Source organism: Bos javanicus, chromosome 2 (genome assembly GCF_032452875.1).
Source record: "Bos javanicus breed banteng chromosome 2, ARS-OSU_banteng_1.0, whole genome shotgun sequence".
NCBI classification, from domain to species: domain Eukaryota; kingdom Metazoa; phylum Chordata; class Mammalia; order Artiodactyla; family Bovidae; genus Bos; species Bos javanicus.
In genome coordinates, this window is record NC_083869.1 from 102,926,247 (window position 1) to 102,951,520 (window position 25,274).

Consider the following 25,274-nt stretch of genomic DNA (forward strand, 5'->3'; position numbering starts at 1 on the left):
GCTGGACTCTCAGCAACACCATGGACTGCAGCCCACCAGGCTCCTCCATCCATGGGATTTTCCAGGCAAGAGTACTGGAGTGGGTTGCCATTGCCTTCTCCTTAAGTATAGTCTATGAGGTTTTAAACAGTTACCAACATATTTCTGAACAACAAAGAAACACAGAAGATATGACATTTATTTTCATATATGAAGTTAAAAATAGAACGATTTTTCCCTCCTGGGTAACAGACTCTTATTTTAGCCCTCAAGGGGTAAATGTCTCATGCAAAACACAGTAAATTCAGAGCAAAGCTGATTAATCAGTTCAGTTCAGTTCAGTTGCTCAGTCGTGTCCAACTCTTTGCGACCCCATGAACCACAGCATGCCAGGCCTCCCTGTCCATCACCAACTCCCGGAGTATACCCAAACCCTGGCCATTGAGTCAGTGATGCCATCCAACCATCTCATCCTCTGTCATCCCTTCTCCTTCAGCCTTCAATCTTTCCCAGCATAAGTCAGCTCTCTGTATCAGGTGGCCAAAGTACTGGAATTTCAGCTTCAACATCAGTCTTTCCAATGAACACCCAGGACTGATCTTTAGGATGGACTGCATGGATCTCCTTGCAGTCCAAGGGACTCTCAAGAGTCTTCTCCAACACCACACTTCAAAAGCATCAATTCTTTGGCGCTCAACTTTCTTTGTAGTCCAACTCTCACACCCATACATGACTATTGGAAAAACCGTAGCCTTGACTAGACGGACCATTGTTGGCAAAGTAATATCCTTGCTTTGTAATATGCTATCTAGGTTGGTCATAACTTTCCTTCCAAGGAGTAAGTGTCTTTTAATTTCATGGCTGCAGTCACCATCTGCTGTGATTTTGGAGCCCCCCCAAAAAAGTTTGTCATTGTTTCCATTGTCTCCCCATCTATTTGCCATGAAGTGTTGGGACCAGATGCCATGATGTTACTTTTCTGAATGTTGAGTTTTAAGTCAAATTTTTCACTCTTCTCTTTCACTTTTATCAAGAGGCTCTTTACTTCTTCTTCGCTTTCTCCCATAAGGGCGGTGTCATCTACATATCTGAGGTTATTGATATTTCTCCCAGCAATATGAATTCCAGGTTGTGCTTCTTCCAGCCCAGCGTTTCTCATGATGTACTCTGCATGTAAGTTAAATAAGCAGGGTGACAATATACAACCTTGACGTACTCCTTTTCCTATTTGGAAAAGGTCTGTTGTTCCATGTCCAGTTCTAACTGTTGCTTCCTGACCTGCATATAGGTTTCTCAAGAGGCAGGTCAGGTAGTCTGGTATTCCCATCTCTTTCAGAATTTTCCACAGTTTATTGTGGTCCACACAGGCAAAGGCTTTGGCATAGTCAATAAAACAGAAATAGATGTTTTTCTAGAACTCTCTTGCTTTTTCCATGATCCAGAGGATGTTGGCAATTTGATCTGTGGTTCCTCTGCCTTTTCTAAAACCAGCTTGAACATCTAGAAGTTCACGGTTCACATATTGCTGAAGCCTGGCTTGGAGAATTTTGAGCATTACTTTACTAGCATGTGAGATAAGTGCAATTGTGTGTAGTTTGAACATTCTTTGGCATTGCCTTTCTTTGGGATTGGAATGAAAACTGACCTTTTCCAGTTCTGTGGCCACTGCTGGGGTTTCCAAATTTGCTGGCATAGTGAGTGCAGCACTTTCACAGCATCATCTTTTAGGATTTGAAAAGCAAATTAATACTATATTCAAATGCAAGAGGCATTTATAAAATGCCAGTTTGCACAGCAAAAGCTCAAAGCGCATTAAGAAAGTATTCTAAGCAAAATGTGACTGTAAGAAAACAGTAAAGAAATAGAATATTTAAATTAAATAAAAATAAAATTTAAAGTAAGAAATATACATATATATATATATGGTCTCAGATTTAACTACAAGATAGGTAACTGTTTTATAGTTCACAGAGACAATTTCAGGATAAATTAAAAGGATAACAAAAAGTCCATCTTCTCTTTAGTACCTATATTCTACTGTTAATACATTAGAATTTCAGAGTGATAACTACTAGTAGTAACCAAATTGAGAGATATCTCCAAATATACAGTATGAAAGTGATCAAAATAAATAATGTTATGGCAGGTTGGGGACAAAGGACAGGGGATGGGAAACAGGAAGTAGGGTGGGAATTATTTCTGTTAGATACTCTATTCACATACCCAAGACCAGAGAAGGTGGAAAGCATCCTGATTATTTTTAAGAACTAAAAGTATCATTTTAACATCAAAATCTGAGGGTAAAAAATGGAAGTTAAAACAATAAATTATTCTAATTTATACCTATAGATGCAAAAGTTTTAAATAAATCCTAGGAAACTAATGTGAACTATTTGTGTAAAAATTAACACAATACACTAAGTTTATCCCAACAATACAACATGGAGTAATATTTTTAAATGTGTTAATAACATCAACAGGCAAAAAGTGTAAGATCATCTCAAAATCACTTAATAAAATAAAATCCAGTCTTGTTTAAAAATGCTAAAATAACCGGAAGGAAGATCTTTTTTTTAAAATTGAAGTGTAGGTGACTTACAATGTGCTAGTTGCTGGTATATAGCAAAGTGATTCAGTTATACACACATCAGTTCAGTTCAGTTGCTCAGTCGTGTCTGACTCTTTGTGACCCCATGAATCGAAGCACGCCACACCCCCCTGTCCATCACCAACTCCCAGAGTTCACCCAGACTCACATCCATCGAGTCAGTGATGCCATCCAGCCATCTCATCCTCTGTCGTCCCCTTCTCCTGCCCCCAATCCCTCCCAGCATCAGAGTCTTTTCCAATGAGTCAACTCTTTGCATGAAGTGGCCAAAGTACTGGAGTTTCAGCTTTAGCATCATTCCTTCCAAAGAAATCCCAGGGCTGATCTCCTTCAGAATGGACTGGTTGGATCTCCTTGCAGTCCAAGGGACTCTCAAGAGTCTTCTCCAACACCACAGTTCAAAAGCATCAATTCTTCGGTGCTCAGCCTTCTTCACAGTCCAACTCTCACATCCACACATGACCACTGGAAAAACCATAGCCTTGACTAGATGGACCTTTGTTGGCAAAGTAATGTCTCTGCTTTTGAATATGCTATCTAGGTTGGTCATAACTTTCCTTCCAAGGAGTAAGCGTCTTTTAATTTCACAGCTGCAGTCACCATCTGCAGTGATTTTGGAGCCCAAAAAAATAAAGTCTGACACTGTTTCCACTGTTTCCCCATCTATTTCCCATGAAGTGATGGGACCAGATGCCATGATCTTTGTTTTCTGAATGTTGAGCTTTAAACCAACTTTTTCACTCTCTACTTTCACTTTCATCACATACATTTATAAATATATACACATATATACACACACACATATATATATTCTTTTTCATATTATTTTATGCTACGGTTAATTACAGGATATTGATTACAGGAGTTCCCTGTGTTACACAATAGGACCTTGCTCTTTATTTTATATATAGTCGTTTGTATCTGCTAATCCCAAACTCCTAATTTATTCCTCTCTTACCCTCATTCTCCTTTGATAACTGTAAGTTTGTTTTCTATGTCTGTGAGCCTATTTCTGTTTTGTAAATAAGTTCATTTGTATCATATTTTAGATTCCATATGTAAGTGATATCATACGGTATTTGTCTTTTTCCTTCTGATTTACTCAGTATGATAATCTCTGCTGTGATTATCTCTGATATGATAATCTAAGATAATTAGCTCAGTATGATAGTACCAAATCAGATTGTTTATATTCTTTGCAGCCAAAGACGGAGAAGCTCTATACAGTCAGCAAAAACAATACCAGGAGCTGACTGTGGCACATATCATAAACACCTTATTGCCAAATTCAGACTTAAATTGAAGAAAGTAGGGAAAATCACTAGACCATTCAGGTATAAACTAAATCAAATCCCTTACAATTATACAGTGGAGTGAGAAATAGATTCAAGGGATTAGATCTCATAGACAGAGTCCCTGAAGAACTATGGACAGAGGTTCCTGACATTGTACAGGAGGCAGGAATCAACACTATCCCCAAGGAAAAGAAATGCAAAAAGGCCAAATGGTTGTCTGAGGAGGTCTTACAAATAGTTGTGAATAGAAGAGAAGCTAAAGGCAAAGGAGACAAGGAAACATACACACATTTGAATGCAGAGTTCCAAAGAAGAGCAAGGAGAGATAAGAAAGCCTTCCTCAGTGATCAATGCAAAGAAATAGAGGAAAATAACAGAATGGGAAAGACTAGAGATCTCTTCAAGAAAATCAGATACCAAGGGAACATTTCATGCAAAGATGGGCACAATAAAGAAAAGAAATGGTATGGACCTAACAGAAGCAGAAGAGGTGGCAAGAATACACAGAAGAACTATACAAAAAAGATCTTCACGACCCAGATAATCACGATGGTATGATCACTCACCTAGAGCCAGACATCCTGGAATGTGAAGTCAAGTAAGCCTTAGGAAGCATCACTACAAACAAAGCTAGTGGAGGTGATGGAATTCCAGTTGAGCTATTTCAAATCCTAAAAGATGATGCTGTGAAAGTGCTGCACTCAGTATGTCAGCAAATTTGGAAACCCCAGCAGTAGCCACATGACTGGAAAAGGTCAGCTTTCATTCCAATCTCAAATAAAAGCAATGCCAAAGAATCCTCAAGCTACCGCACAACTGCATTCATCTCACATGCTAACAAAGTAATGCTCAAAATTCTCCAAGCCAGGCTTCAACAGTACACGAACCATGAACTTCCACGTGTTCAAGCTGGATTTAGAAAAGGCAGAGGAATCAGAGATCAAATTGCCAACATCCGCTGGATCATGGAAAAAGCAAGAGAGTTCCAGAAACACATCTACTTATGCTTTATTGACTATGCCAAAGCCTTTGACTGTGAGGATCATGACAAATCATGGAAAATTCTTCAGGAGATGGAAATATCAGACCACCTGACCTTTCTCTTGAGAAGGAAGCAACAATTAGAACTGGACATGGAACAACAGACTGGTTCCAAATAGGGAAAGGAGTACATCAAGGCTGTATATTGTCAACCTGCTTATTTAACTTATATGCAGAGCACATCATGAGAAACGCTGGGCTGGATGAAGCACAAGCTAGAATCAAGATTGCCAGGAGAAAGATCAATAACCTCAGATATGCAGATTACACCACCCTTATTGCAGAAAGCCAAGAAGAACTAAAGAGCCTCTTGATAAAAGTGAAAGAGAGAAGAGTGAAAAATTTGGCTTAAAACTCAACATTCAGAAAACTAAGATCATGGCATCTGGTCCCAAAATTTCATGGGCGAATAGATGGGGAAACAATGGAAACAATGACAGACTTTATTTTGGGGGGCTCCAAAATCACTGCAGATGGTGACTGTAACCATGAAATTAAAAGACACTTGATCCTTGGAAGAAAACTTATGACCAACCTAAACAGCATATTAAAAAGCAGAGACATTACTTTGTCAACAAATATCTGTCTAGTCTAGGTTACGGTTTTCCAGTGGTCATGTATGGATGTGAGAGTTGGACTATAAAGAAAGCTGAGAGCCAAAGAATTGATGCTTTTGAACTGTGGTGTTCAAGAAGCGTCTTGAGAGTCCCTTGGGCTACAAGGAGATCCAAGCAGTCCATCCTAAAGAAAATCAGTTCTGAATATTCATTGGAAAGACTGATACTGAGGCTGAAACTCCAATACTTTGGCCACCTGTGCGAAGAAATAACTCATTTGAAAAGATCCTGATGCTGGGAAAGATTGAAGGCAGGAGGAGAAGGGGACAACAGAGGATGAGATGGTTGGATGGCATCACCAAGTCTATGGACATGAGTTTGAATAAACTCTGGGACTTGGTGATGGACAGGGAGGCCTGGCGTGCTGCAGTCCATGGGGTCACAGAGCTGGACATGACTGAGCAACTGAACTGAACTGAAGTTAATCTCTAGGTCCATCCATGCTGCTGCAAATGGCATTATTTTATTCTATTTTATTTCAGAGTAATATTCCATTAATATTGCAGCTTTTAATATTTCATTGCATACATATACTACCTCTTCTTTGTCCATTCCTATGTTGATGGACATTTAGTTTACTGCCAAGTCTTGGCTACTGTAAATAGTTCTTTTATGAACACTAGTACGCGTGTATCTTTTCAATTAAAGTTTTCTCCAGATATATTCCTAGCAGTGGGATTCCTGGATCATATGGCAGCTCTAGTTTTATTTTTTTAAGGCATTTCCATATAGCTTTCCATAGTAGCTGTACCAATTTACAGTCCCATCAACAGTGTTTCCTCCACACCCTTCCAGCATTCACTATTTATAGACTTTTCTTATGGTGGCTATTCTGATTGGTGTGAGGTGGTACCTTATTATAGTTTTGATTTGCATTTCTCTAATAATTAGTGATTTTGAGTATTTTTTCATGTCTCTGTTGGCCATCTGTATGATAAGATCATTGTTTTTAATACGACCTTAATATTGACTTGTAAACCTACAGCTAATATTTTTTATAAAATGAGAATAAAGCAAGTATGCCAGGTATATCACTATTATTTTATAATATGGCTCTGGAAACTGTGACAAATGTAATACAAAATAAAAGTTAACATATGATCATTTGATCCTTCTCTTTACTTCTCCCCTTGATTACTGAATAGACCTTTTCAATTGGATTCCTTCCCAGTGTGGAGGTGAACATTTTCAGCTTCATACATGAACTCTTTAGCACACAAGGCCTTTCACTGCCTCTGCCCACCTTCTCTGGCCTCTTATCTCACCGTCCTCCCTCCCTTCATTCCAGTCTTGTATCAGCTCCTAGAAGTAAAACAAGTGCCTAGTACCTTAGCAACCATCATCCGCTTTCTGCGAAGTCCACCCTCTTATCCTTTTTCTTCAAATTCAGTTGAAGTGCTACATCCTCTAGAAAACCTTTCATGACTTCCTCTAGTCATTATTTTTAGCCCCTATCCTAGATATTCATAGAATCTTGGGGGCACTGAGCTATGAAGACATGTATCATACTGTTCTGTAACCACTACCGTAATTGTCTGTTCACATCTACTAGAATACAAGTAGCAGATAAAACAACTGGGGAGATGAAGATGTAAAGGGGGCAATGGAGAAGAGTGTAAGAGAAAAATCTAACACACATTCCGTTGGAAATCCAGGAAAAGAAGGCATCTAAATAGAAAGAAGCCTTTAGCTTTGAGATAATGAAGATTCCAAAATGTCTCTTCTAGAGCTAAAGAATGGCATTTAGAAATTTAGAATAGGCAAAAGGACACTACTTATCTACAACTTCAATTAGCCGAAGCACCAAGGGCCAAAGAAGGAAGGATAAAGAACAGTTTTTGCCCTTTCTCGTCTCTACCCTTCTTCTAGAGATGGAAAAAGTCTAGTCTTGGTTACTCTGAGACAAGATATATTAAGAGTAAAATACATGGTAAGCAGAAAAAAAAAATGGAAGCACACCTATCAACTCAGATTTCAGAGTCTGAGATATTAACGGCTTAAATGGAAAATGAACTTTAGGCGGAAAAAAAACAAAAGAGTAGTAAGAATCCTACAAAGTCTCCACGACGCCCTCCCCATGCTCTATTTCAGATATGGAGGAAAGCACAAGAACAAATTTCATCTGTTCTCACCTGTTAATACTTAACTCTAAAAAAATATATACAGAACACTGGCAGAAAGAAAAATAGACCTTAAAAATGTCAAGGCTAGAGGAATTACTTTGGGTGGCCTTGATCCCACAAAAGGGAACAGGAATGCCCAATGGGCAAGAGACTAACAATTCTGCCCAGGGAGCATACATCGTTCGTTCACTCCGATCAATACGGGGAACCAGTTCTACCATCCGAGATAAGGTGCAGCTTACGGAAACTTGGATTTACACATTCTCTTCATAGTTACAGCGAAGTTGGGAGCAGAGGGAGGCAATTCCTATTTTCATCTTGTCTGTCCCTTTAACCAAGAGATGAAAAAATGTATCATCATTTTATGGATTCAGAAAAGTGCAAGTGTTAGTTGCTCAGTCGTGTCCGGCTCTTTGCGACCCTGTGGACTGTAGCCCACCAGTCTCTCCATGGGATATTCCAGGCAAGAATACTGGAGTGAGTTGCCATTCCCTTCACCAGGGGATCTTCCCAACCAGGGATTGAACCCAGGTCTCTTGCATTGCAAGTAGATTCTTTACCATCTGAGCCACTAGGGAAGCCCTTTTGTGCATTCAGAAAAGTGAAAGTAAAAGTTGTTTAGTCATGTCCGACTCTTTGCACCCCCATGGACTATACAGTCCATCAAATTCTCCAGGTCAGAATACTGGAATGGGTAGCCTTTCCCTTCTCCAGATCTTTTCAACCCAGGGATTGAACCCAGGTCTCCCACATTGCAAGAGGATTCTTTACCAGCTGAGCCACAAGGGAAACCCTTTATGCATTCAAAGACTGACCAATTCACTCTACAAATAACTGTGGGTACAGACTACCCAGCATGCTACAGTCCATGGTGTCGCAGAGTTGGACATGACTTAGTGACTGAACAACAACAGACTACATCAGGCCCTCAGGAGGGCCTGGGAGAACAGGCATGATCCCTGGAACACAGAGCACACAACCTAACAAGAAGATAGTAAGAAGCAGGTACACTACCACTTCCATTTATAACCAGGAGGAAGCACCATATACAAAGGACCCACGAAAGCCAGCCAAAAACAAACCATACCAAAGATGAAACCCAAAGGAAGAATATACCACACAATGCAAAAGCATATTTGATGGTTAGGAGGCAAAATAGCTTTGCATATCTTAAGGAAATAAAAATTGAGAAAGACTAGTGCAAAAAAGGCTGAAGAAGGGAGACAGGAGGGACCAGAGAGATGGAGTTGGAGAGATGAGGAAAGCTGGACCACCTGAGGCCCTACACATCAGGTTCTTAAGTCTGACTTCTATTTTTAAAACATTAAGAGTTACCGGGAAGGGTTTTAAGCAAATAAGTCATTTGGCCATAACTGTATATTTTGAAAGCTCTTGGGCTGTGTAGTATGAAGAGTAATCTGAAAAGGAGATCAGTTAGGAAATGGTGAGGCTAATCAGGTCAACAGCAATGATCACAAGATAAAACAGAAACCAAAAAATACAGAAAATACTTAAGTATGATGACCAACAGTCCAGAACAGAAGGAATAACGATGTTTAGAAACAGCTCCCGGTCTGTTACACCTTAAATTAAATCAACTCTTGCAATTGTCCTACAGTTGCCTTAGTATCCTCTACCCAAAATCATTCCTGATTTCAGTCACCAAATAAACCTGCCTTCCCTACTATCCAAACGGTACCAACCAGCTCTCCAATGCAGTAACCATCTGGCATATGTGACTATTTATATTAATTAAAATATATTTTAAAATGTATTTCCTCAGTAGCAACAGCTCCATTTCAAGTGCTGAATAATATGAGATGTCCAGTGGCGCCTGAGTGCCTGCAACTGTCACGGAGCGTCTCCATCAGTGCAGAAAGATCCACTGGACAGTACTGGCTGGTGGTGCACCCACACCTGCTGCTTCACCCCATAAGCCTACTGGGAACAACACAGCCATCTGAGAAGGCACCTCTGAAAGCAGACCCGCTAACCGTCTCAGACCCACACCTTGTGTATTAATGAGCTTCACAGTGTAGTGAAGAATCATGGTGTACAAACCATACGACAGACCCTGTGTTTTGGCTCATTAATCCCCACTATACTCTGAAGAAATAGAAAAGCAGCAGGCATCACCCATGTTTTATAGGTGAGGACACCAAGGCACAGAAACTAACCTGACTGAAGCTATAAAGGCAATAATGGAATCACAAATAAAAGCTGGAATCCCTAACACCCTGACCAGTGCTCCATTCGTTAGAGTGGTCATGGCTGATTTAAGCGCCCATGAACAGGAACTATTCTGTTTTACCCGAACAAAGCAACCACCTGCTCTACCAAATGGATCGCTATCCCAAGAGGGTCATACCTGCTAGACATGTGTATATGTATACATACACACAAACACACGGCCTAGTCTAATACACGTGTGTGTAAAAAATTAAAAAAAAAAAGAAAAACAGAAAAATTAAAAAAATAGAAAAGATGTGTTTTCTGAGTTTGCCCCAACCATCTTATCACATGTGATGAGAAATAAAGGACATTAAAAACACCAAAACTAACAGCACCAAGGTATAGTAATTTCCTACATTATTATTTATCTTTCAACTATATTATATGATTCCCTATTTTTTAAAAAAATGAAACCTATAAGATCTACATTTTGGAATCTTTATTTCCTTCTATAAACAGAGCAAGTCCTGACTTCTGTGTGCTACTTCCAAACCTGCAAAAGTAATGGGTAAACAGAGAGGCAATTCTTGCATTTTCATTCCAACTACTTCATTAACTAAAAAGAATAAAATAATATATAGGGAGACATGAACCAAGTTAGAGATTACAGATACAAAATCCACATACAGCATTTACTTGTGACACTCTTGACAACAGCAACTTTAAAATGCAGCCGCCAGCATTCACTGATGTGTCTCTGTTCTCCAATACTGGGAAACAATTTACCTGGAGGTTCACTTGAATGATTTGAAAAATCTAAGAAATAATTTGACTGCACTTGCCTAACATCTGAATTCTTACATATTTTAAATGTGGTTATACTAAATATTCAGGAAAAGAAGAAAAGGAATAGAAGATTTACAACAATTCTAAAGTACTAGGGAACATACAAAGTAGTTATTTACAGGCTTCTAATTCTTGCCTTATTAATAAGTATGAATCAATCTATATAAAAACTGAATGACTTTTTCCAGAAACTCGAAGCTTCCAAAATTAATCTGAAAACTGTTACTGAATTAAGAGTATACCTCCCTTCAACATGTAAGAATTATAAAGGAAAAGGGCATGAATGCTGATTTTAAGTCTAGAATATATTGGCCACATTTAAATATAGTTGTGGAAAAAAAGAAAACAGTCATCAACTTAGGTAGTAAAGTCTCTGCTTCATCAAAGACCTTGTTTCAATAAAAAGTCAGCGGAAAAAAATAGGCTTTAAGGTGAACTACTTACACTGCCTCCCTGGAGGCGCCATAGGTGAGTAACAGCTTGACAATGTCCACATGCCCGTTCTTCACTGCGTCATGAAGAGGCGAGTCGTTCTGATACCCAGTGGTGTTCACCAACGCCTTGTGCTGGAGCAGCAACTCCACCACCTTCAGGTGCCCGTGATTGCAGGCTTCATGCTGATTAAAGGAGAGTGAGAAGAGCAATGAGGAAGACCAATGAATAATATCATAACAAAGCCACACTTCAGAAAAATAATACGAACCTCTATCAGAAAACCAGTTCTTACCTAAATACTCATACAGACCTTAAGTTATTGACAAAGTAAAAACTCTTAATAGTCTTTAAGGTAAGATAGGCTGCAATCAAGATTTATGCAATTCATGAAAAAAGATCTTTCTCATTTGAGCCTTGGGTCAAATGCTCTTTACTTGGAAGAAAAAGTAGCTTTAGTCCAATTACAGCTCCTAAATTGCTCTATAGAAAGAAATTAAAACAAGAGTGAAAAAAAAACATAGAAAATATTTCAAAACCAGATCATGCATAAAATCTGAAATCCTTCAAGGCTGAATAGTATTCACTAAATCAACTGCTCAGCCATAAGCTAAGTGGCATATATACACGTAAGCACCCAGCAAAGTGAATATCTTAGAATAAGAATTGGCGAGACAAGCCTCTAGTTGTGGAAGCTACAGATATTGTATGGCTGGTGTCAGTGACAAAAGATATAACACAGAGGAGGTACTCAGAAGGAACTTAATGAATGACATAACCGGTAACAGTGGAATGTTCAAAGATGCTTCACACTGCAAATCTTCCTTAGGTTTAATCATCTGCTAATGATGCCACTGTGTTGTACTCTAAGAAATCTCTGGCATAGCATGCCTTTAAGTACATACCTTCAAATCTTAATAGGCAAAACAGCACACTGAATGCTTCTGGTCTATTTCTAAGAGAAAGGACTACAAATTACGTCTCATGTCCCCTAAATTATTCACCAATTTTTATTAAAGTTTGCCTTAGTTGCTTAAAAGAAAAATTAACCTTTCTTTGAAAAGGTTAGCCAGACTGTGTGTGGAGTCCAAACAACAAAGTGACTCTAATCCAGAATAAACACTCCCAGCTTAAAAAATTGCAGGGAGAAGGCATTATAGACAAGTTTAAAACCTTTTTTGCACCTGGTCTAATGAGAATCTCTCCACTTCTTTGAATTTACAGTTCACAGAATAAGGGTATCCATCTCATCTCTTGATATTCTATGGTTGCATTCAAACCACATGCTAACTGTCCTAATGGTCCATATAGCAGTTGTTTCTATGTACTTGTGCCATTCTTTTTCCAGACTGTTCTTTACATTGTATTTTTAGCAATAAAAAGCAAAGACTTTAAAAATTATTTAATGTGAGCAAAGATTTCTACTACCTCTATGTGTCTGTAATTGGACAGGGTGTAAGTGAGGCCAAGACAGATCCTCAGTAACAACCACTGCCGTGTACTACATTCCTATACCCAGTTCTTGACTTCTTTATCCTGAAAATTGTGGTTCCAGTGACATGCAGTGCTGCAGAATAGAGCCTGATGTCTGTTGTTAGCAGTTAGCTTTCCATACATGTGGTAAATTCAATATAGTAGAACCAGACTCTTAAATCTAGAAGCAGTCAGTCAAAAGGTAGGCAATTTTTCACCTGTCACAACTGAAAAGCTAGATGAAACATGATGTTTACCCTTATTTGTTTATAACATGAGTTCTTCAGATTAAAAAGAGACTATATATATGGCAGAGGGGGATATATAGACACCTACATAACTATAATAACTATAAACCATAAACAGAAAGATAATAAAAAACAAACAAGAAGAAAACTACCAATGGTGTCCATCCAGCATGGTCTTTAACATTTGGGTCGCTTCCACTTTGTAAGAGGTATTCAACAGAAGGGATGTCACCCTAGTAGAACAATGAGAAAGTAAAATTAAAAATTATAAAGGAAAGAAAAAAGAAACTCATGATTTTGTATTTCTTTAAGATTTTGTCTTCTTCAAGATAAAATTTAAATCTGTTCTATGCCCATTGCTCATGAGTCAATAAATAATAAGTTACTCATTCATGGATTGTTCTGAGATACCAACTCAAACTTATGTAGTCCATCTCTGAACAGACTCCAATATCTCTGCAATTAGCAACCTGTATCAAAAGTCAAGTCAAAACACCAAGGACAGTAGCCAAAGTTCATCTGATCAGATGAAGTTTTTAAAGTCACCATTTTATTTGTGAAAAACATCCTTTTTGAACATACAAGAAAACGGTTTCTGATTATCATTTAAAACAAAATTAAAGCCAAGAGGGCATCTCGGTGAAGTGAATGTTAAACCTCAAACTGCTGCCTTATTCGTAGTTAATCTACTTATCCTTACAACATTAATTTAGTTTCAGTTCAGTTGCTCAGTCCTGTCCAACCCTTTGCGACCCCATGAACAGCAGCACGCCAGGCTTCCCTGTCCATCCAACTCCCGGAGTCCACCCAAACCGATATCCATTGAGTCAGTGATGCCATCCAACCGTTTCATCCTGTCGTCCCCACTCCTCCTGCCCTTAATCCTTCCCAGCATCAGGATCTTTTCAAATGAGTCAGCTCTTTGTATCAGGTGGTCAAAGTATTGGAGTTTGAGCTTCAACATCACTCCTTCCTAAGAACAACCAGGACTGATTTCCTTTAGGATGGACTGCTTGGATATCTTGTAGTCCAAGGGACTCTCAAGAGTCTTCTCCAACACCACAGTTCAAAAGCATCAATTCTTCAGCACTCAGCTTTCTTCACAGTCCAACTCTCACATCCATACATGACCACTGGAAAAACCATAGCCTTGACTAGATGGACCTTTGTAGACAAAGTAATATCTCTGCTTTTTAATATGCTGTCTAGGTTGGTCATAACCTTCCTTCCAGGAGTAAGCGTCCCTTAAATTCATGGCTGCAATCACCATCTGCAGTGATTTTGGAGCCGCCAAAAATAAAGTCAGCCACTGTATTCCCATCTATTTGCCATGAAGTGATAGGAGCAGATGCCATGATCTTCGTTTTCTGAATGTTGAGCTTTAAGCCAACTTTTTCACTCTCCTCTTTCACTTTCATCAAGAGGCTCTTTAGTTCTTCTTGGCTTTCTGCCATAAGGGTGGTGTCATCTACATATCTGAGGTTATTGATATTTCTCCCAGCAATATGAATTCCAGCTTGTGCTTCGTCCAGCCCAGCATTTCTCATGATGTGATCTGCATATAAGTTAAACAAGCAGGGTGACAATATACAGCCTTGACATACTCCTTTTCCTATTTGGAACCAGTCTGTTGTTCCATGTCCAGTTCTAACTGTTGCTTCCTGACCTGCATATAGGTTCCTCAAGAGGCAGGTCAGGTGGTCTGGTGTTCCCATCTCCTTCAGAATTTTCCACAGTTTATTGTGATCCACACAGCCAAAGGCTTTGGCATAGTCAATAAAGCAGAAATAGATGTTTTTCTGGAACTCTCTTGCTTTTTTGATGATTCAGAGGATGTTGGCAATTTGATCTGTGGTTCCTCTGCCTTTTCTAAAACCAGCTTGAACATCTGGAAGTTCACGGTTCATGTATTGCTGAAGCCTGGCTTGGAGAATTTTAAGCATTACTTTATTAGCGTATGAGATGAGTGCAATTGTGCGGTAGTTTGAACATTCTTTGGCATTGCCTTTCTTTGGGATTGGAATGAAAACTGACCTTTTCCAGTCCTGTGGCCACTGCTGAGTTTTCCAAATTTGCTGGCAGATTGAGTACAGCACTTGCACAGCATCATCTTTCAGGATTTGAAATAGCTCAACTGGAATTCCATCACCTCCACTAGCTTTGTCCGTAGTGATGCTTCCTAAGGCCCACAACTTCAAGTTCCAGGATGTCTGGCTCTATGTGAGTGTGAGTGATCACATTCACCTTATTTTCTCAAAGTTATTTTTCAGGCAAAGGCAAGGCTTATTTTCTCAAAAAAAAAAAAAAAGAAAGAAAGAAAAACTGACAGCTTACTCTGAAATGCTGAATAAATAAAAGTTACATGTGATAAAAATTACATACACCAATGTTGTGTTTTGAGAAGAGCTTCTTCAGGGAAAAGGAAATCTCTCTCCTACAACAAGCAGCCCCAACTCCTGTTGGGGCTATTCTGTATTGATTGGAAAATATAGAAGTCATTAAATCCCCTCAAAAGAGTAACATTTGCTTTTACTGGGCTGTTTCAGACTACCTCTCAAATACAGCAAATCTAAAATGGTAGCTTACTCAGTTTTCTAAAAACAAAAACAAATCTTCATGCAATATATATTTTTAAGTCCCTAGATTACCAAAGAGACCTTAAATATTCAACGGGCCTAAAAAGCAAGCACTCTACATGTTTCAAATCAGTTGCGTCATGTCCATTAAAAAAATATTTCCCATAGTTCCTCAGAGGAGCAATTCTACACCTCTGGTACAAGTTAGCGTCCATTTAGCTACTTTTGCACTATGTTTAAGTCAGTTCCAAATGACTTCAGGAACATGTGTCAAGATACAAATTTGATTTTTTTAAACAATCCCATGAATACAGGGGCAGATGAACTGCCAGAACCATACACATTCCCAACCTTCAAAATGAAAGTATACACAAAAAATACACAAAAACCTTCTCAAAAATATCCTCAATCTAATTCTACACAGCAGTCACAAAAACATATTAAAGAAGCCTGTAAAATAATATAAACACACCTGTGCAATGGAAGAGTCATATGGAAGTCACATAGGCAATTAGAGCGACAATTTGGAAACTAAAAGCAGAATCTCTTTTAAAGTTGCTAGCCATCTATGGGGTCGCACAGAGTCGGACACGACTGAAGTGACTTAGGAGCAGCAGCAGCCGGTGGTACTTTTCTTTCAAGTCACTTCTTCATATTATCAAAGGTGTCTTCTGTTAACATGTTACCCCTAGACTACCCTGAAAACTATGAATAAAGCTAGTGGAGGTGATGGAATACCAGTTGAGCTATTTCAAATCCTAAAAGATGATGCTGTGAAAGTGCTGTACTCAATAGGCCAGCAAATTTGGAAAACTCAGCAGTGGCCACAGGACTGGAAAAGGTCAGTTTTCATTCCAATCCCAAAGAAAGGCAATGCCAAAGAATGTTCAAACTACCGCACAATTGCACTCATCTCATACGCTAATAAAGTAATGCTTAAAATTCTCCAAGCCAGGCTTCAGCAATACATGAACCGTGAACTTCCAGATGTTCAAGCTGGTTTTAGAAAAGGCAGAGGAACCACAGATCAAATTGCCAACATCCTCTGAATCATCAAAAAAGCAAGAGAGTTCCAGAAAAACATCTATTTCTGCTTTATTGACTATGCCAAAGCCTTTGGCTGTGTGGATCACAATAAACTGTGGAAAATTCTGAAGGAGATGGGAACACCAGACCACCTGACCTGCCTCTTGAGGAACCTATATGCAGGTCAGGAAGCAACAGTTAGAACTGGACATGGAACAACAGACTGGTTCCAAATAGGAAAAGGAGTATGTCAAGGCTGTATATTGTCACCATGCTTATTTAACTTCTATGCAGAGTACATCATGAGAAATGCTGGGCTGGAGGAAGCACAAGCTGGAATCCAGATTGCCGGGAGAAATATCAATAACCTCAGATATGTAGATGACACCACCCTTATGGCAGAAAGCCAAGAAGAACTAAAGAGCCTCTTGATGAAAGTGAAAGAGGAGAGTGAAAAAGTTGGCTTAAAGCTCAACATTCAGAAAACGAAGATCATAGCATCTGCTCCCATCACTTCATGCCAAATAGATGGGGAAACAGTGGATGACTTAATTTTGGGGGGCTCTAAAAATCACTACAGATAGTGATTGCAGCCATGAAATTAAAAGACGCTTACTCCTTGCAAGGAAAGTTATGACCAACCTAGACAGCGTATTAAAAAGCAGAGACATTACTTTGCAGCAAAGGTCCATCTAGTCAAGGCTATGGTTTTTCCAGTGGTCATGTATGGATGTGAGAGTTGGACTGTGAAGAAAGCTGAGTGCCGAAAAATTGATGCTTTTGAACTGTGGTGTTGGAGAAGACTCTTGAGAGTCCTTTGGACTGCTAGGAGATCCAAGCTGTCCATTCTAAAGGAGATCAGTCCTGGGTGTCCATTGTTGTTGAAGCTGAAACTCCAATACTTTAGCCACCTGATGCAAAGAGCTGACTCATCTGAAAAGACCCTGATGCTGGGAAAGATTGAGGGCAGGAGGAGAAGGGGACATCAGAAGATGAGATGGTTGGATGGCATCACCGACTCAATGGACTTGAGTTTGTGTAAACTCTGGAAGTTGGTGATGGACATGGAGGCCTGGCATGCTGCGGTTCATGGGGTCGCAAAGAGTCGAACACGACTGAGCGACTGAACTGAACTGAACCCTGAAATGTATAGCTGATTTGCAAACTGCTTGTTTTTTATACTCAATCTGTATTTTCCTCCCTAGTTCTGAAAATTTGTCATATTTTCTCCTTCTCCTTTATGTAGATGTAATGTCATGCACATAAATAAAATTATGGTAATTAGATAGGGTCCACAGTAAGGGGGTAAGCTTGAACCAATATATAGTTTCCAGGAAATAAATTAACTTCTGCGTCTGATTTCTTGGAATTACTTTAAAACAGAAATCTCTCAAACAGAATATTTTCTAAGTAATAAGAACTCACTTCTAGGCTTTTCACAACTTACAAGAATAATTGAGATTCTCTTAAACCACAGAAGGAAGAAAAATCAGAGGAAACAGTATTTACCAAAGCTTATAAAAATTTTTAAACAGACTTGATACTTTCAAATAATACCTTAAAGGGAACATGTGTCACACTGAATCTTCTTATTGCTAACCTTTCATTCAAAGGAAATACTCTTCACATATTCATGCATATGGCATCAATATAAGTTAACTTTTCAAAAACAAATACACTTACACACAAAACTTTTTTCTTATAAAGATAAGCTTTTTAGAATAAATATCTGTATAAAAATAGTACAGGACAGTACAGTTAAGTACAATAATAATGACCTACCCAAGGTGGCACTGGTTGTAAAGAAACTGCCTGCCAATGCGATAGATGCAAGAGATGTGGGTTCAATACCTGGGTCGGAAAAATTCCCTGGAGTACGAAATGGCAAACCACTCCAGTAATTTTAGCTGGAGAATCCCATGGCCAGAGAAGCCTGGTGGGCTACTGTCCATGCGGTCACAAAGAGTCGGACATGACTGAGTACTTACACACAGCAACAGCCAAAACGGTTAGGTTTTTACACATAAATGAACCAGGTACCTAAAATTTCTCCTTTTAGCAATTAAGCACTGTTGTTGCCAGCTTGAAGATAGAGGAAAAGGGCTACATACCCAGGAATGTGAGTCTCTAGAACCTGAGAACAGCTCTTAGCTATAAGCCAGCAAGAAAACAGGATCTCAGTCCTACAACCACAAGCAAGTATACAGTTCCTGCGAATAACCCTGATAAGCAAGGAAATGGGTTCTCTCTTAATACCTCCAGAAAATAACACAGCTGATAAACTGATTATAGTCTGGTGAGACTCATACCAGACTCTGACCTAGAAAGCTGTAAGAAAAGTAATTTGCCTTGTTTAATTCACTAAATTTGTGGTTACTAGCTATAACAGCAACAGGAAGCTATTTCAAATGGCTAGGACAAGAAAACACAAGTAACTTCCACTAGGGTGATAGCTATGGCCAACAAAGATGCCCGGAAGTAGGTATGCGGCAAGATATTACAGAATTTTAGTAATGATGTGGCCAAGCTCAAAGGTCCTTCTGTAAAGCCATCACTGTAGCAAGGGATGCTACCAGCCCAACAGAAGAGGAGAACTACTATGGATTCTCGGACCTCAGCACACCCACCAGGTGTACACAGTGCAGCAATGCACTCTGAGGATCCGAGGGAAACAAGGAAAACGTGGGCACTGCACGTTTACAAGATGTTCCTGGAGAAAATAACAACAACAACAACCAAATCTATCTCTGACAGCAAAAAACTTCATCTGTTCTGTCGACCTGCAACGTCATCAGATCTGTATTCATCACTCGGCTGCTGTAACTCTTTCCTTTTCCCTGCTCTTTGTTCCATGTTATAGTATAGCTGACCCTTGAGTAACACAGATTTGAACTGCATGGGTCCACTTAAACACACATTTTTTTCAATAAATATACTGGAAAAATTTTCAAAGTTCGTGACATTTTGAAAGAACTTGCAGACCCACCAGGTAGCAAAGAACTGTGGAAAAAACTAAGAAAAGTTATGTATGTCATGAATGCATAAAATATATGTAGATAACAGTTGATCCTTACCCTGATCTATGGTGATATTTAAATTAAATTAATCATGCATTAGTATTCTTACACTTTTATAACTTTGCTCTCAAAGAACTACACTACCATTCAAGATGCCTCTCTGTACAGTATGCCTCTCTCTTGCAACTGGAGAAACTGCACATCAGTCTATCATCACAGGTAAGTCATTTTTTAAAAAATGTAACAATATTTCCAACAGAGTATTATGAGTATGACACTGGGGGCCATAAAAATCTTATGATTCACTTACAGAGTATAGGCCTGGCTACAGTGATGCAACTGTATCAATTACACTTGTCTACCATAAAGCAATCACATTGATGCTTCACTATCAATGCATGAATCATTATACCTGTTAATAAATATGAATTTTTCACAATATCTTTTCATTTTTGATGTCTAGTGTTAGTACTGCATATACCAAGTAAACTATTTTATATCGTACAAGACAGCACTGATGTATGTACTGACTATTCATCTCATAAACAGACAACATAAACCAATGTTACTTTGTATTGTATAAAAGCAGTACAGTATCATAAATGTTTTCCTTATGATTTTCTTAATTAATACTTATCTCTAGCTTCCTTGGGATTCTCTTATGGTTCAGCTTGTAAAGAATCCGCCTGCAATGTGGAAGACCTGGGTTCAATCCCTGGGTTGGGAAGATGCCCTGGAGAAGGGAATGGCTAACCACTCCAGTATTCTGGCCTGGAGAATTCCATGGACTGTTTAGTCCACAGGGTCGCAAAGATCAGACACGACTGACCAACTTTCACTTCTAGCTTCCTTTATTGTAAGAATACAGTATATAATACTTATAATATAGAAAATATCTATTCATTGGCTTTTTATATTACCAGTAAGGGCTTCTGGTCAATAGATGGCTATTGCCGAGAGGAGCTACCCCACGTTCGAGGTCAGGGGCAGAAGCCGGGAGGACCCCATGCCCAAAGGGCGCGGCCAAGAGGAGTTACCCACGTCCGAGGTCAGGGGCAGCGGCCGAGAGTGCCAGGCTGCGACGATGCAGGAACGGCAGAGAGGAGCTACCCCACATCCGAGGTCGGGGGTGCGGCCGAGAGGAGCTACCCAGGGTCCGAGGTCAGGGGGGGCAGCCGAGAGGAACTACCCATGCCCCCACACCCGATACGAGGGGCGGCGGCCGGGAGGAGCAACCCCATGCCAAGGCCAGGGGCAGAGGCCGGGAGGACCAACCCCACGCCCAAGGAGCCCTGGCTGCGAAGGCCCAGGAAGGGCTAGAGGAGCTATCCCACGTTGAAGGTCAGGAAGGACAGCGGTGAGGAGATAACCCTCGTCCAAGGTAAGGACCAGCGGCTGCGCTTTGCTGGAGCAGCCGTGAAGAGATACCCCACGCCCAAGGTAAGAGAAACCCAAGTAAGATGGTAGGTGTTGCAAGAGGGCATCAGAGGGCAGACACACTGAAACCATACTCACAGAAAACTAGTCAATCTAATCACACTAGGACCACAGCCTTGTCTAACTCAATGAAACTAAGCCATGCCCATGGGGCAACCCAAGACCGGTGGGTCATGGTGGAGAGATCCGACAGAATGTGGTCCACTGGAGAAGGGAATGGCAAATCACTTCAGTATTCTTGCCTTAGGAACCCCATCAACAGTATGAAAAGGCAAAATGATAGGATACTGAAAGAGGAACTCCCCAGGTCAGTAGGTACCCAATATGCTGCTGGAGATCAGTGGAGAAATAACTCCAGAGAGAATGAAGGGATGGAGTCAAAGCAAAAACAATACCCAGTTGTGGATGTGACTGATGATAGAAGCAAGGTCCAATGCTGTAAAGAGCAATACTGCATAGGAACCTGGAATGTCAGGTCCATGAATCAAGGCAAATTGGAAGTGGTCAAACAAGAGATGGCAAGAGTAAATGTTGACATTCTAGGAATCAGGGAACTAAAATGGACTGGAATGGGTGAATTTAACTCAGATGACCATTATATCTACTACTGCAGGCAGGAATCCCTCAGAAGAAATGGAGTAGCCATCATGGTCAACAAGAGTCTGAAATGCAGTACTTGGATGCAATCTCAAAAACGACAGAATGGTCTCTGTTCATTTCCAAGGCAAACCATTCAACATCACAGTAATCCAAGTCTATGCCCCAACCAGTAACGCTGAACAAGCTTAAGTTGAACGGTTCTATGAAGACCTACAAGACCTTTTAGAACTAACACCCAAAAAAGATGTCCTTTTCATTATAGGGGACTGGAATGCAAAAGTAGGAAGTCAAGAAACACCTGGAGTAACAGCCAAATTTGGCCTTGGAATACGGAATGAAGCAGGGCAAAGACTAATAGAGTTTTGCCAAGAAAATGCACTGGTCATAACAAACAACCTCTTCCAACAACACAAGAGAAGACTGTACACATGGACATCACCAGATGGTCAACACCAAAATCAGATTGATTATATTCTTTACAGCCAAAGATGGAGAAGCTCTATACAGTCAGCAAAAACAAGACCAGGAGCTGACTGTGGCTCAGATCATGAACTCCTTATTGCCAAATTCAGACTGAAATTGAAGAAAGCAGGGAAAACCAGTAGACCATTCAGGTATGACCGAAATCAAATCCCTTATGATTATACAGTGGAAGTGAGAAATAGATTTATGGGCCTAGATCTGATAGAGTGCCTGATGAACTATGGAATGAGGTTCGTGACATTGTACAGGAGTCAGGGATCAAGACCATCCCCATGGAAAAGAAATGCAAAAAAGCAAAATGGCTGTCTGGGGAGGCCTTACAAATAGCTGTGAAAAGAAGGGAAGCAAAAAGCAAAGGAGAAAAGGAAAGATATAAGCATCTGAATGCAGAGTTCCAAAGAATAGCAAGAAGAGATAAGAAAGCCTTCTTCAGAGATCAATGCAAAGAAATAGAGGAAAACAACAGAATGGGAAAGACTAGAGATCTCCTCAAGAAAATTAGAGATATCAAGGGAATATTTCATGGAAAGATGGGCTCCATAAAGGACAAAAATGGTATGACCTAACAGAAGCAGAAGCTATCAAGAAGAGATGGCAAGAATACACAGAAGAACTGTACAAAAAAGATCTTCACGACCCAGATAATCATGATGGTGTGATCACTCACCTAGAGCCAGACATCCTGGAATGTGAAGGCAAGTGGGCCTTAGAAAGCATCACTACGAACAAAGCTAGTGGAGGTGATGGAATTCCAGTTGAGCTATTCCAAATCCTGAAAGATGATGCTGTGAAAGTGCTGCACTCAATATGCCAGCAAATTAGGAAAACTCAGCAGTGGCCACAGGACTGGAAAAGGTCAGTTTTCATTCCAATCCCAAAGAAAGGCAATGCCAAAAATGCTCCAAAGAAAGGCAATGCCAAAAAATGCTCAAACTACCACACAATTGCACTCATCTCACACGCTAGTAAAGTAATGCTCAAAATCTCCAAGCCAAGCTTCAGCAATATGTGAACCGTGAACCTCCTGATGTTCAAGCTGGTTTTAGAAAAGGCAGAGGAACCACAGATCAAATTGCCAACATCCTCTGGATCATCAAAAAAGCAAGAGAGTTCCAGAAAAACATCTATTTCTGCTTTATTGACTATGCCAAACCCTTTGACTGTGTGGATCACAATAAACTGTGGAAAATTCTGAAAGAGATAGGAATACCAGACCATCTGATCTTCCTCTTGAGAAATTGGTATGCATTTTTTGTATGCACTGGTCAGGAAGCAACAGTTAGAACTGGACATGGTACAACAGACTGGTTCCAAATAGGAAAAGGAGTATGTCAAGGCTGTATATTGTCACCCTACTTATTTAACTTATATGCAGAGTACATCATGAGAAACGCTGGGCTGGAAGAAGTACAAGCTGAAATCAAGATTGCCGGGAGAAATATCAATAACCTCAGATATGCAGATGACACCACCCTTCTGGCAGAAAGTGAAGAGGAACTAAAAAAAGCCTCTTGATGAAAGTGAAAGAGGAGAGTGAAAAAGTTGGCTTAAAGCTCAACATTCAGAAAACGAAGATCATGGCATCTGGTCCCATCACTTCATGGGAAATAGATGGGGAAACAGTGGAAACAGTGTCAGACTTTATTTTTCTGGGCTCCAAAATCATTGCAGATGGTGACTGAAGCCATGAAATGAAAAGACGCTTACTCCTTGGAAGGAAAGTTATGACCAACCTAGATAGCATATTGAAAAGCAGAGACATTACTGTGCCAACAAAGGTCCGTCTAGTCAAGGCTATGGTTTTTCCTGTGGTCATGTATGGATGTGAGAGTTGGACTGTGAAGAAGGCAGAGCGCCGAAGAATTGATGCTTTTGAACTGTGGTGTTGGAGAAGACTCTTGAGAATCCCTTGCACTGCAAGGAGATCCAACCAGTCCATTCTGAAGATCAGCCCTGGGATTTCTTTGGAAGGAATGATGCTAAAGCTGAAACTCCAGTACTTTGGCCACCTCATGCGAAATGTTGACTCATTGGAAAAGACTCTGATGCTGGGAGGGATTGGAGGCAGGAGGAGAAGGAGACAACAGAGGATGATATGGCTGGATGGCATCACTGACTCGATGGACGTGAGTCTGGGTGAGCCCCGGGAGTTGGTGATGGACAGGGAGGCCTGGCGTGCTGCGATTCATGGGGTCACAAAGAGTAGGACACGACTGAGCGACTGAACTGAACTGAACTTTTTAAAGAATCCAAAGTTATACATGGATTTTGACTGTGTGGAGGTCAGCCCTGCTAACCTCTGCCTTGTTCAGGGTCAACTGCAGTTTTAACTTTAGAGTCACCTCAAATCCTTTTCTGAAGTAGGTGGATAGAAAGCATAAACAAGACAGCGGAACCGCAGCAATCAGTTTTCAAGCACGCACGGATTATTCATTTTGGGTTGCAAACAAAAAAATCAAGATAGTAAGTGAAATGAATACTATTTATAAAAAGGTAAATATACTGATAAATTCTTTGATTTTTCTTCAAGTATTTGTTTTGACTATTAAAATCAATCTGAGATGGGAGCATACATTTTACTTATAAAAAATTTTTCAAAGAACATTACTGTTAAATAGGTATTTAAAAAACAATAGAAACCAAATAACTTTTCTTAAAGGTATTGTATCAGAATCTGCCAGTGAGTGACAAAACAGTATCTGATAAGTTGGAGAGAATCAAAATTCTAGTTCTGGCATTACAATTTCTAAGTAAAATGACAATCTGACAAAACTTGCATTGAAGCAATCTCGAACATTATCAATGGAGAAAATTCACCAAGGCAGCATCATGCCACCATATTTTCCTGTGATGCTTTTGAACTGTGGTGTTCGAGAAGACTCTTGAGAGTCCCTTGGACTGCAAGGAGATCCAACCAGTGCATCCTGAAGGAGACCAGCCCTGGGATTTCTTTGGAAGGAATGATGCTAAAGCTGAAACTCCAGTACTTTGGCCACCTCATGTGAAGAGTTGACTCATTGGAAAAGACTCTGATGCTGGAGGGATTGGGGGCAGGAGGAGAAGGGGACGGCAGAGGATGAGATGGCTAGATGGCATCACTGACTCGAAGGACATGAGTCTGAGTGAACTCCAGGAGTTGGTGATGGACAGGGAGGCCTGGTGTGCTGCGATTCATGGGATTGCAAAGAGTCGGACAGGACTGAGCGACTGATCTGATCTGATCTGATCTGAAGATTCCCCTGGGCTTTTTTCTATGGCCCATGTTGAGCATAGATAAACTATGGCCTGAAGGCTCGACAGC

At 40.1% G+C, this 25,274-nt stretch overlaps 1 protein-coding gene across 1 annotated transcript in view; it reads right to left on the reverse strand.

The window, feature by feature from the left end:
• The window catches only part of BARD1 (BRCA1 associated RING domain 1), a 100,468-nt gene that overhangs the window by 40,995 nt on the left and 34,199 nt on the right, over positions 1 to 25,274 (reverse strand). The window contains exons 5-6 of the mRNA XM_061384050.1: positions 12,987 to 13,067; positions 11,126 to 11,298 (exon numbers count right to left, since the gene is read on the reverse strand). Of these exons, the coding sequence (XP_061240034.1) occupies positions 11,126 to 11,298; positions 12,987 to 13,067 (254 nt within the window). The remainder of the gene's footprint in view (positions 1 to 11,125; positions 11,299 to 12,986; positions 13,068 to 25,274) is intronic.